Source organism: Marmota marmota, unplaced genomic scaffold, assembly GCF_001458135.2.
Source record: "Marmota marmota marmota unplaced genomic scaffold, marMar, whole genome shotgun sequence".
Lineage (NCBI taxonomy): Eukaryota > Metazoa > Chordata > Mammalia > Rodentia > Sciuridae > Marmota > Marmota marmota.
The window spans coordinates 8,276,809-8,289,040 of record NW_026000076.1 but is presented as its reverse complement, the minus strand read 5'-3'; the positions used below and the strand labels follow the sequence as shown (position 1 = coordinate 8,289,040).

The window sequence follows — 12,232 nt, the reverse complement described above, 5'->3', positions numbered from 1 at the left end:
TTTATGTGCTGCTGAGGATCGAACCCAGTGCCTCACACATGCTAGGCAAGCGCTCTACCCTGAGCCACAGCCACAGCCCCACAAATATGAATTTAATTCTATGGGAGGACTTCGGGCATGTGAAAATAAAATTGTGCCTTCTTCAGGGAAAAATAGGCCACAAGACACAGATTACTCCTGTGTAGTTTCATAATGTCATCCCTTAGATGTTGGCAGGGGCAAAGAATTTTAACCAAAAATGATAAGAGATGGCTAAAAGGAAAGGAGAAATAAAGATTTGGGCGGGGTCTTTGCAACCAGGCAAGCTCTGGGGCTGACAGAAAAGGAGGCAAAGAACCAAGGGAAGCCTCTGGCAACTGTATAGTCACTTATGTTCTTGCAATTTGGCCACAGTTAAAGTGGGCCAGTAGGAGACAGTCACATGACACAGATGGGTTGGCCGGTTGGTGTGAAAAACCTGCTTTTAGTAGTCAGCTCTTATATAAATCTAGAGGAATTAGTGAGGAAATCTAAAATGCAGATTGCCAGAAATTTCAAAAATAATCCAACACAGAAGAAAGACAGACCTGGTGCAGTGGTGCCACCCTGTAATTCCCTGTAATTCAAGAGGCTGATGCAGAAGGACAGCAAGTTTGAGGCCATCCTCTGCAACTTAGTGAAATTCTGTCTTAAAATAAAAACTAAAAAAATAAGCAAATAAAAAGAAGGGCTCAGATATAGCTCAGAGGTAGAGTGCTCATAGGTTCAATCCCCTGTACTGGAAAAGACAAAGGCAAGCAGGCCATGCCCACATTTATCCATTTGTGCTTTATGTGACTTTCTGAGCCAATCTATTTACTGAAGAGCAATGAAAAATTATGCAACATTCATACCTTTATTCACATATGAATAAGTTTAATGTAATACCAAAGTGTATTCACTCAAGGCCAGTAAGGACACACATTTCCCTTTAAAATACTCTTAATTTAATGGCAACAACTTGGTAAAATTCTAATAACAGAACAGTTTATGGAAAACGGAACTGATGAATATGAAAGTGACATTTTAAAGTGACTATAGCTCTGATTCATTGTACTTCCAGTGGGAAATTCAGTCTCTCTTAATATCTGGGCTGCAACCTCTCTGCCCAGAGATCTATGAATATACAGCTTGCAGGAGATAAGCACTGATTCAAGAGGAAGTTGAGCAATCAACTCCTTAATGGTATTACCAAATACAATTTGCATCTTTCATAAATTAGGGTATGACAGTTTTTATTAAATCAGAGATATTTATTGTGAAAATAATTTATTATTAAAATTAAATCACAAGAAAATCAGTTCAGTCAATAAGAAACCTAGCTAGTATGTAAGAGGCCTACTGTAGTCCCTTTGCTTGGGAAACTCCCACATTTGAAAACTATACCAAATAGTCTGGCTTCCCTATAGTAGAAAGTGCATAGCATAGACTTCCATGTCCATTTCCTAAATCTGTAGATTGATTCGTTTTAGAATGTAGACTTTTTCCACCAGGGCACTCTAATAGTGTAGCAGAGGAGTGGGGCATTGATGCACCACCAAAGACTGATTCCTCTCTCATAAGGAGGCATCAGAAGCACAGAATGCTCTGTAGAAAACTTTCCCTCCCTTTCTACTTAAAGATGGAGTACCCAGTGGGCATCATGGAGCATTTCTTCCTCCAGAGGCTTTGGGAAAATGTCTGGTTCCCCAATGTCTGAACCTACAAACCTGCTGCTACAAATCCCTAGAGCTTTCTAAATTCCACTTAGCATTTTTATTCCTCCAACTATAATGGTGGAATAGAAAGCCAGAAGGGAGGGAGGGACTTATCAACAGAGAAATTGACTTCCAAAATCTGAGGGAAGATCTGAACACAGTATCATTTGCAACCATGTGGCCTTTGGAAGAATGAGGGGGAGGTGACACTGGATGCAGATTTGAAGTCCACCAGGGCAAATATTATTTTATCATTTTCATGGGAGAAAGAGGCTTTATATTCTCTCTACAGCCCATTCAAGATATGACAGAAGGACCCTGCTGTGTAGGCCCAAGCGCCATCCCTGAAAGCTTCTTAATTCTTGTCCCAGGTCTATAGTGCTCCTGTCGTGATGCACCCATTCTTCCCTAAAACACCATCTGTAACCAGGTGCAGGAAATCATGGCCCCGAGGCTGACCCTCCGACCAGCCGAGCACAGGAGCCAGCTGGAGTATGCTCTGCAGAAGACACGCGCGGACCTGGGGCTCTGCAGCAGGGCAGAGAGGCCACTACGCCAAACCTTTAGCTATGCCGTGTGCAAATCATTAGTAGGAGCCGTAGGACATCCACGTTGAGGACCTATTCACTAAAGAATCAAAAGTCTGAAGGCCGGAGATGGGGATGGTTGGGGTGGGAACCCATCAACTCCACAAAGTGACAAGACGCTTTTATCAAAAATCAGCTTCGATTTAGCGCTGGCGATGGTCCTTTCCACCGCCCCCCCCCCCNGGCGTGAGCTGCTAGGCAAACCCGGGGGAAGAGAACCGCGGTGCGCATCCTGGCCTCAAGTCAGCCGACACGCAAGGCGGCCGCCTCTGAAACGCCTTTTCTGGGCCTCCACCCAGGCTGCGGCTGGCCGAGCGCGCTCAGTGCTGTGCGAGCCGAGGAAATGCGTTCCATTTAGAGAGGTTCCTCTGGCGCCTTCGCTGCAGCCGCGGCGCAAGGCTTCGGAGCAGCAGACCAGAAGCCCCGTTCCTCCCTAGTTGGCTTCCACTAAGAACTTATTAAACAGAGGCGGTTTAGAGTTGATCTGTCACAGAGTACTACTTACCCCGAGATCTTTTGGTTTTTGAATTACTTTATTGATCTGAAGATTTTGTTCTTTGGAATGTGACCCTGTTTGGACTTAAGCTAATCAGGAAACGCTGCCGGGGAGGACTCTTTGTAATCACCTCGAGGACCTCCCCAGCGGGTGCCGCCGACCCTTCCCGGGCGCCCCCTGCGGTCGCCCAGGCTTTGCAGGGAACCCGCCTGGACCCGGCACCCGGCTCCACTGAGAGACCTGGGAGCTGTCTGTGGTGCTAGGAGAGAAAATAGGAGAGGCAGGGCGAGAAGACTGGAGAAGTAGAGAGGAAAGAAATAGAAAATATGACATTGACGCAGACGGTCCACCCAATATTCAGATTGACAAAGACCTTCAAAATTCAGCAGGGGAGCTGGGGAGGGGAAAACTCTGGGTCATCTCATCGTCCAGAGACAGTTGACCTGGTTTTCTAATGCAAGAGGCCAGTGACACCTTCCTTTCTTTGAAACATATCCCCTCCTCCCTACACACTTACCCTTACCCAGTCTGAGGGTATTCAACCTGCTAGAGGTAAGAAGGACCATCTGCTGGGCACTGACTGAAAGGCCCCAACTCCAGAAAAATAAGCAAGTGGCAGATAGAAGGTTAGAGTTGGCCAAGGAAGTGGGGCTGGACAAAGACTGAATGAGAAAGCCTGGGGACACTATTCTAAAGTCCATGGAATAAACCCTGGAGAAACCCCCACCCCACCCATCTGCCACACCTCTCTCTAGGCAACAGCCAGGACACCAGGCTAACCAGCTTTCTTTCACCAAGGATTCAGAGATACAGAGGAATCATCAGTTCCTTTGGAGGCTTGGCCCTGCCCCTGACCATGCCCACTAGTGGTGAAAAGTCAGTTTCTTTCCAAGCATGTTGACTTCAAGCCCTGCCTGGCTTTTTCAAGAAAATAAGCAGCGCTCTTCTAGTATATTTTTGTAACCACGTGACTTAACAAGAACTAAAGTTTCCCTAGCCCTGGGGAGAGCTTTTCCAAATATTTTTAGAAAGTTAAAAATATAGCAAAACAAACTACTCACAAGCCGCCTGTTTAAAGAGGGGAGGTGGGATTCAGAAGGCTCCTGGGGAAGGGCTGCCTAGACAGGAGTCAGATGACAGAGAGGGAGGAGGAGGGAAGACTTGGTCTAAGGGTAAGTAAGCAGTTTTATTTGCAACAGAGGAAATCGCCTGTCTAATTTGCCATCATGAGGGCTTTCATTTTAAGGGGTGGAGCAAAAATAAACTGATACAGGGTGGTAGGTATATTTGCTGGAGGCATGAAGCCAAGCAGCAATCGCTATTTCAGAACTCATTGAAAGCCACTGGGTTGGGCTAGAACAGCTGCCTGCAATTCCTTCCTTCACACTCAACTACAGATTTGTGCTGGGTTTGCTAGGGTCCCTGAGCTAATATTGGGGTAGGCAGATCTAAGAGTTCTTTGTGGGTTTTTTTTAACATCTCTGTAACAAGTTTGTTTTCCTGTGTTCCTATAGGAAACAAGGGCCACTGAAAGTCTGTTTTGCCAGACTTCAATTTAATCAAAAGAGAATGCAAAAGAAGTCCAGCCATGGAGTGCCCTTCAGACACCAGCTGAAGGTAGAGAAAACAAGTGCAGCTCCCAACGACAGCCATCCTGGAACCTCTGTAACTAACTCTAGATCTCTCAGGAGAAAGGGCATGCTAGCTTGCTCTACTTCTCAGAAAACCTGAGGCTGCTCTCCTTACTTTCTAGTCAAACCCCCAACTTTGTTGGACAAGCATAGAAGTACAGAAGGATGTCTCTTGGGGGAATGGACTAGGTTTGTTTTACTTTTAAGCGGTAATTTGGGGGCTTTTGAATGCTGGGCACCTACTAAGACACCCTTTGCAGCACTGCCTGAGGGTGGGAGAGGAAAAGAAAAAAAATTAAGAAATGGATGAAAAGAAGGGATCCAGTACTCATCTTTCTTCCTGGGACAATCTTCCCCACATTGAATTTTCCAATTTGCATGCAACAGCAAGTAACCCAAACAAATTCAGAAAAGGGGGATTGACACTTTCAGCTGCATTACATAAGAGGTGTAAGAAAACATGACTTTGAGGAGAAGTAAATTGGGTGAGGGGGACTCTAATATATGCAGAATAATTACTAGCAGTGGTGGAATATGAAGTCAATTGCAAAACCTTGCTCTCTGGAGGCACAATGCTTCCCCATGAACTGACCACTTAGGGAGTACAAGTTCAGTGTTGAAAGTGAAGCAGCAGTGGGCTGCTTCAGAGTGAGTGGTGGGCTTCTGGCAGCAAATAGGTGTTATGGCCTTGCCTCATTTGTAAGTTTGTTTTGTGTTTTCCCCCACCTGGACCTGAGGTCATTCTCAGGTGTAAATGTTGTACTCTCCCAGGTTCTCCTTGTATCCAGAGCTGACCAGACCCACATCCAGTGCAGCAAGAAGCCTCAGAAAGTGCTCTTTCAGGCTTAGGCAAATCATTGCTAACTGTTGAAACTCTATTTTAAAAATCCAACCCAAGCACAGCTAAAATGGAACAAGGAGAGTCTGCTGAGTACCCAGGCATTGGGCATCCCCACTGGACATAGTGGTGCCCAGTTTCCAGCCAAGCCCAGCTGTCTGAGTTTGTCCCAGCTCAGCAGGGAAAAAAATGAGAAGGGATAGGCCAAACCCTTTTGTTAGAATCAAAGAAGACCAGGACCGTTTTTTAAAGCAAATTGATGAGCTGGAGAGAAATCTGCAAACCACTCCCTAATTACCCAAGGTTTAATCAAGGCGCCCGAGGCAATTTCCTCCCGGATTTCACCTTTTTCTTTCCTTCTTCCTTCCCAGCACTCCTCAATTTACATTCCCACACCATTCCACCTTGTTTAAAAGAAAAAAACAATGTTTTAAAATCTAGGAAGATTCAAGCATCAGAGAAAGTTGGAGGCCAGGTCTAGATGTGTTTTAGTTGTCTTACCCTTTGTCACTACACTAGGGCAGGAGCGAGGATAGAGATGTGAGGATACTCAGATAAGGGGATCCGACTTTCCGGCTTCTCAGAAAGTGACCTCAGGGCTGGAGAGGAGTGGGAGACGCTCAATAGCTGTAGGCTTCAGTTTGCCTTCACGCCGTTTCTGAAAGCTGGGCTTGGTGGGGAATCAGCCTGGTTTAGGGAGACTGGGGTCGGAAGTCAAGCCCTGGCCGGGGTGCTACGAACATTTTACACACACACACACACACACACACACACACACACACACACACACACCGCAAGCCGGCAGCGGGTCTCCTCCACAATCTGGGCAAGATTTCTCTTTTTGGGTCTCGGCCGTTTCAGGGGCGCGGATAAGACGTTTTAGTACGCCTGTCTCAACCACAGTTCCCCGTTGCACTCCCGCTCCAGGCATCGAAGCACAGAGAACTCGCTAGGACCAGCGGATCCTCGCGGAGATGGGGGCTGGACGCCCGCCACCGGGGACTGAGAAGGCAAGGATCAAAGCCGTGACGAGGGTTTGTTAGCTGGGCCTCCCCGCGTCCCCTGGGGTGTCCTAATTGCTGCCCTGCAGCCTCCCGCTCACAGGCGTCCTGCCGCGCGGGCGCCCAGCCGCGGGCGGCAGAACAGCTGCGAGGCCGGCGGAGCGTCCGCCCGCTGCCCAGCCCTCCCGGCATCGCTGCCCAGCGCTGGGACCCGCGCCGCCCTAGGAAGACCCCTAGGAGAAGGGGGCGGGGTAGACAGAGGGGTCCCAACACGCGGTCAACCAGAGGCCTCCAGGCAGCAGGGGCGGCAGGGGAAGCTGGACGCCTACTTAGCCAGCTCCAACAGCCCGCGAGCACAGACTTCTCCCGTGGCCTCACCGGCCGCTCTGAAACCATCCACCTAAAAAGAAAGGCGCTCACATAAAGCAAATAATGGCTCGGAAGAGACCAGCGTGAAAAAAATGGGACTGGTTTTACACAAGCCACACCAAGGTTTTACAGATTTTGAAAATTCCCAATATTCGGGAAGGAATTTGTTTTTTTCCTAGTCGCGCATTTCATCATAATTTTCTGCTTTAGTAAAATCAGCTCCCTGGGATTTCATCACTTGTTAAAAAAAGATAAACTTTATTTTTGTAATTTTCAATCACAAAAAAATCTATATTTTTGTCTAAGCATTTATTTTACTGAATCAAAAAGACATGAAAAGAAAAAAAATCATGTTTTTACTAACGTATATAAGTGACTCTTTTTTGGACAACATATAATAAATATGATATATCACTTATCACTCAGTCTTTCAAATGTACAATTTTTTTTTTCATATTATGGAGCATGCCACTTTTCCAAAAGAAAAAAGGTCATGAGAAATCAGTGCAAAGTTCTCAGTCACCCTCCTCTTTTCTCTGGGGCAGATGAATGTCCATGGCAACACCCTCTGCCTGGATATTTGAGGCTATCTGTCCACCTACAATTCTCTCTGCCCCTACAGTTCCTCTCCATGCCCTTCTTTCTTCCCTTTTTAGCCCTCCCCCCTCCCTCCCTCCTGCTTGTCCCTAAAGTCGTTTTTTTAAAAAAGAACTTGAGGTTTTGTTTTTGTTGATGTTTTCACTTACTGGTTGCACTTTGTGTGGGGTCAGCGTTTTCACCAGTCACACTGCTGTGGGGGAGCTTTCCAGCCCTGCCTCTGGGGGGTTGGGATGGAGAGCAGAAAGCTGGCTCCTCTTTGGGGACCCTGGCCCATAGGTGAGTATCTTCCTCTCTTACTCCTCTGCCTCCCAGTGTCCGCTGCAATGGAGGTCTGGTGCGGGAAGAGGTGGGGCAGCTGTCCAGGTCAGGTCGGGGATTGGGAGGGATTGCAGAGCCTTCCCTCCTTCTTCACCGGGGATGTGGGGTGCCTGGGATGGGATTGGACAAGGGATTGAGGGCTGGTTGTCCCCCGGGTCCCAGGCCATGAATGAGCACTCGGGGTACCAGGGGCCGCTGCAGCTGGGGATGGGGTGCTGGAGGAGTCCGGTACATGCTGCTGTACATGGCAGCTGCAGCTGCCGCAGCTGTCGTACTGTCCATGCTGCCCAGCAGACTTGGGTGATAGAAATAAGGTGAAGGAAACATCCTCTGCAGCGCTGAGTAGTTCCCTGCCTCTGCCAGCAGCTCCAGGCCCACCGCAGTCTGCCTCTTCCATTTGGTCCTGAAAGAAAGCAGGCGTACATGCACCCAGAGGCGGCTGTGGACATGGTCCAGGCACCAGGCACAGAGGCCCGACCCATTCCCTGGTCCTCTCCCATCTTCTCCTTTTCCCTCACCCAGTAGGGAGACTCAGAGAGCTCTGGGAACTGGGAATGTGCATTTCCTGCCCCCACCTAGCTCACAAGAGGACTCAAACCCAAAGCCAATTTTGTAAACTACACCCTCAAAGTCTGAGACACTGGAAGATGAAATCCTATAAGCTTCCTGCTGCCTTTTCCTGTCCCTTTGCTCTACTTGTCCCCCTCATACTGTGGCTACTTCCTGAAACTTTCCTGAAGATCAAAGGAGACCACCTCTTTCCACACTCTTCCCCCTCCTCCCTTAATTCTCTTTCAAAGTGCTCCCCCAATAATTCCAAAGTGTCTGCTCTCAGCCTCTCCCCCTCCCCACGGAGAAAGAAGTAACCAAAACTGTAAACAAAGGGACAGAGTCTCTCCTGGGCCTCAGACCCCTGCTCCTCTCTTTCCCCAGGGCTGTGGAGACAATTCTCTTATCAGCCTGACAGATCCTTACAGGGAGTAGGGGATTTAGGGCAAGGAAGGAGACAAGGTTTCAAACTGGAATTCGTTTGAGAGAGGGCTCTCCCAGGAGGACAGTACCTCCTGGCCTTTGGGGTGGAGAGATGCATTTCAAGACACTTCCTCCTCTGGGGCAAGTAACAATTAAAACCTGTGATCAGTTTTTCTTGGTCTCCTCCCTCCCCCATCTACACCCCCCTTTAGGAAGAAGACAGGAGCAGGCCCTTGGCTCAAATGCCTTATGAAGGAACGTAAGGCTGGTGGGCCGTCCATACCCAGCAGCTCCAACCAAATTAATAAACATGTCGCCCATTTTAAATTGGCTACAAATGACACTAATGTTTTCCGACAGAATTAGGGTGGCTGAATCTGTATGTAATGAGACAGAAAATTATGGTAAAGATGACAACTGGATGGGCATTTCCAACCGCACTTATGGACGATTAAAACACAAACGAGAGAAAAGGAGGGGGAGAGACAAGGGAGATGAGCGCCAGGCTTGGAAACACAGAATAACCTCGTCTCAGACTGCCCAGGTTCAGTCCTATAGTTCAGGACCTTGCAAACACAGCCAGCTGCTTTCTTAATTTCCTTTCTAAAAATGCAGCAGGGCTGGGCAGGCTCTGTGGCACCCTTTCTCCCTATTGAGACAGTGGAGGCAGCCAGTATAGGGGACAGACACCCAGTCTATACGCCTGGCCAACTGCCTGATTCTCCAGCCTGGGGCTGCAAACTCAATTCTAACCCAGCTGGACTCTCCTAATCTCTGAGGAGATGCAGGACCAAGGCTGTAACCCTGGCTCTCCCAACCACCTCACATTTAAGCCAAGACTGGTGGGACAGCTCTGTGGGGAACCACAATGGCTGGGCCATGTTGCCGACTACAGACATTTGGAACCAGCCTGGGGCAGGCCCAAGGGGTGCACCATGCATACAGGCTCTCTGGGCCTGAGTGTCAGCTGCACAGATGTCTCAATTTGAGAAGGTGTGGCTTGATTGATTTGGTGATAAAGTGTGGGGAATTCCAGCAGCTCAGGTTTCCAAGGGAAAGTAGCACCTGTTAAGATACTTAGAAGTGCACAATTGCCCAATTCCAGCTGCCTTAAGGTCTCTCTCACCTTGGAGATTTGGCTAATCCCTACCCCTAGTCTGAAAACACCTACTCACCCACAGTAGGCTCTCTGACTCTCAGTCCCTAGTCTCCAGAGGCCAGGAAGGAAGAAGATTGGTGCAATGTTTATGACCTGGGCAGACATCTCTGCTCCTCAAAGAGCCTGCCTTACCTTCGGTTTTGATACCAAGTCTTGACTTGGGTGTCAGTAAGGTTGAGTGCAGCTGCCAGATCCATGCGGTCCTGAACACTCAGGTACTTCTGCCGCTCAAAGCTACGCTCCAATTGATTAAGCTGGTGGTCAGAGAAAGCTGTCCTGGCTTTTCGAGGCTTCTTGGCTCTCACAGGGGGACTCTCACGGCTACTTGTAATCTCTCGGTCTCCTTCCTCCTTTGTTCCTACAATAGAAACCCAGACACAGCCATGTAAGTTAGCTTGAAATAGGAAAGGGGGGAGTATCCTCCTGGCACACACTTTCACATTCCCAAGACAACCACTGGTCTCAGGGGACTACACTCTGCCACTACCCTCACACACATATACTTGGGTCTGAGCCAGGGTATCCGAAGAGGATTGTTTTCTTCTGGCTGGGGACTCTTGGGCCCTGTGGAGAGATATCATAAAGTTTTAAAGGGGTTCTTCTAAAAGAACCCTTCTTCTTCTAAAAAAAAAAATCTTCTGGTTGGAAGTTAAGAGTTTAAAAAATAATTCTCAATAAAATACTTTTTGTTTCTGTTTTCCTTGATGGGGTAGGGGAGGACCCTGTCCATTTTTTTTAATTGTTTTCACCAGGACCACTTTTCTAATTTAGTTCTTTCCAAAGAGTCATTTATGTGGATTTTTTTTAGAAGAGGACACTTTTTGTTTGTTTAACTTTTTTCTGTTTACTGAGAGTTACAGGCACATATTTCTCTTTTTCAGATGCACCTGGGAAATGTTGGAATCAAGCTTTCTGCAGCTGCCTGTACTGGGTCTTTGAAAGCTTTGGAAAAATTTGTTGCCCCGACACCGAGCTGAACTCAAAATCATTGAGCCCATCCAGGTGACAGTGCAGAGATTTCCGGATTCTATTTGTCAACTTTGGATTTTTACTGAAATGCTGGGAAATCGATATGTCAATCCCTCTCTGTTTGTACCCGTTTGTGCAGCGCTCCTTGATCTTCCCTGCAGGAAGAACAATAATCTCTCTAATTGACCCACTGGGGAGGTTGGTGCACGAAAAATCGCCAGACCAGACTGTACATCTGTTTAGGGCACTATTATGCTAATACTATAATAGTAAAATGAGAAGCCAATATCCTATCTTCCAGTCAGCACTTATCTTTGCCAGAGAACCAAAGATTAATAATAATAAATAACTTATCAGTAAAGGTGGTAAAAAAGTACTCCCCTGGTATGTTAAAACTCTTACCATGTAAAGACCAGAATACCTTCTTATGACATTGTCGGAGGAGAAAATGGAGAAAGGGAGTTGAAAGACAATTTCCATTGTCATCTGATTTTACAAAAATGGACAAATTCAATTCCATAAATTCTTTAAAAAAAATACTACCTCCCTATTACTTGTAAGGGGCCAAAAATTTTACTGAGGATACAGAATTTTGTTGGGACCACTGGGCAAAAAGGGTGTTTATAAAAAATGATTATGAATTTTTACTGGCTTCCTTGTATTAATCCCAAATTGTTCTGTTAATCAAAACGGAAAATTTTCCTTCCTCGAATCTGATAATTCCTGTGATGGTGTTTAGAAAATATGCGGGGGGTTGGGGGGAAATCATTTGCATTAAAGAATAAACATCAGGTTGTGATCACACCCCTAGACTCCATAGTTTGTGTCTCCCATCTCACTCCCCACTCCCATTCCCAAGGTCTCAACCAAAAAAGAAAAAAAAAAAAAAAAAAAAAAACCTCAAGATGGTCCCTTTTGTCAAGGAAAAGTATTTCCCGTCAGACCTCCTCGTCGTGGCCCTCTCCCAATACATTAAAATTAAGTAAAACGAAGAAAGAAACTGGATGGCGGTAAAGGTTAAGAGGTAAAAATGTAACAATAAACACAACTTCGGTAGCATCTCTTAATCGCTCGCCCAGGCCTCTCTCCAGTTTGCATTCTTTCACCATCGCCCAACAATCTCCCGGAATAATTCCCCATTGGAGATTCGCTGGAAGCTGAAGGGAAGAAGGGAACCAGGAGAAGAAGCAGACGGCAGCTGGGGCGGCGCGACTCACCGTGGCATTTGATGTCGCTCTGGGAATCTTCTCGCTTGTCGAGTTTGGTTTTGCTGTCCTCCTGCTCGAGCTTTGGCCTAAAGCTCTCGTGCGCTGCATTGCTCTCCTGCTTCGGGGTGTGGTGGGGTGAGGAGACACTAGTGCTGTAGGGTGCACACGCCGCCAGAGGTTTACTGTCGCCCAAGATGTCCTTAATTAAAAAAGAAGAGGTGGAAGTCCTGGGGGCCGAGGCGGCCGAGCCCAGCTGCTGGGCTGCTGGCTGTTGTTGCTGCTGCGGCGGCGGCGGTTGCTGTTGGGGCGAAGGCTGCAAACTTTGCGTCGGGGCCGGGGCTGGCGGCGGCGGCTGTTGGCTGTGATGGA

At 47.5% G+C, this 12,232-nt stretch overlaps 1 protein-coding gene across 1 annotated transcript in view; it reads right to left on the bottom strand.

Annotated features, from left to right (window-relative positions):
• Positions 1-6,875: 6,875 nt before the first annotated feature.
• The window catches only part of Barhl2 (BarH like homeobox 2), a 7,088-nt gene continuing 1,731 nt past the window's right edge, over positions 6,876-12,232 (bottom strand). Inside the window, exons 4-6 of the mRNA XM_048814509.1 lie at positions 11,873-12,232; positions 9,819-10,044; positions 6,876-7,958 (exon numbers count right to left, since the gene is read on the bottom strand). Of these exons, the coding sequence (XP_048670466.1) occupies positions 7,646-7,958; positions 9,819-10,044; positions 11,873-12,232 (899 nt within the window). The 3' untranslated portion in view covers positions 6,876-7,645. The remainder of the gene's footprint in view (positions 7,959-9,818; positions 10,045-11,872) is intronic.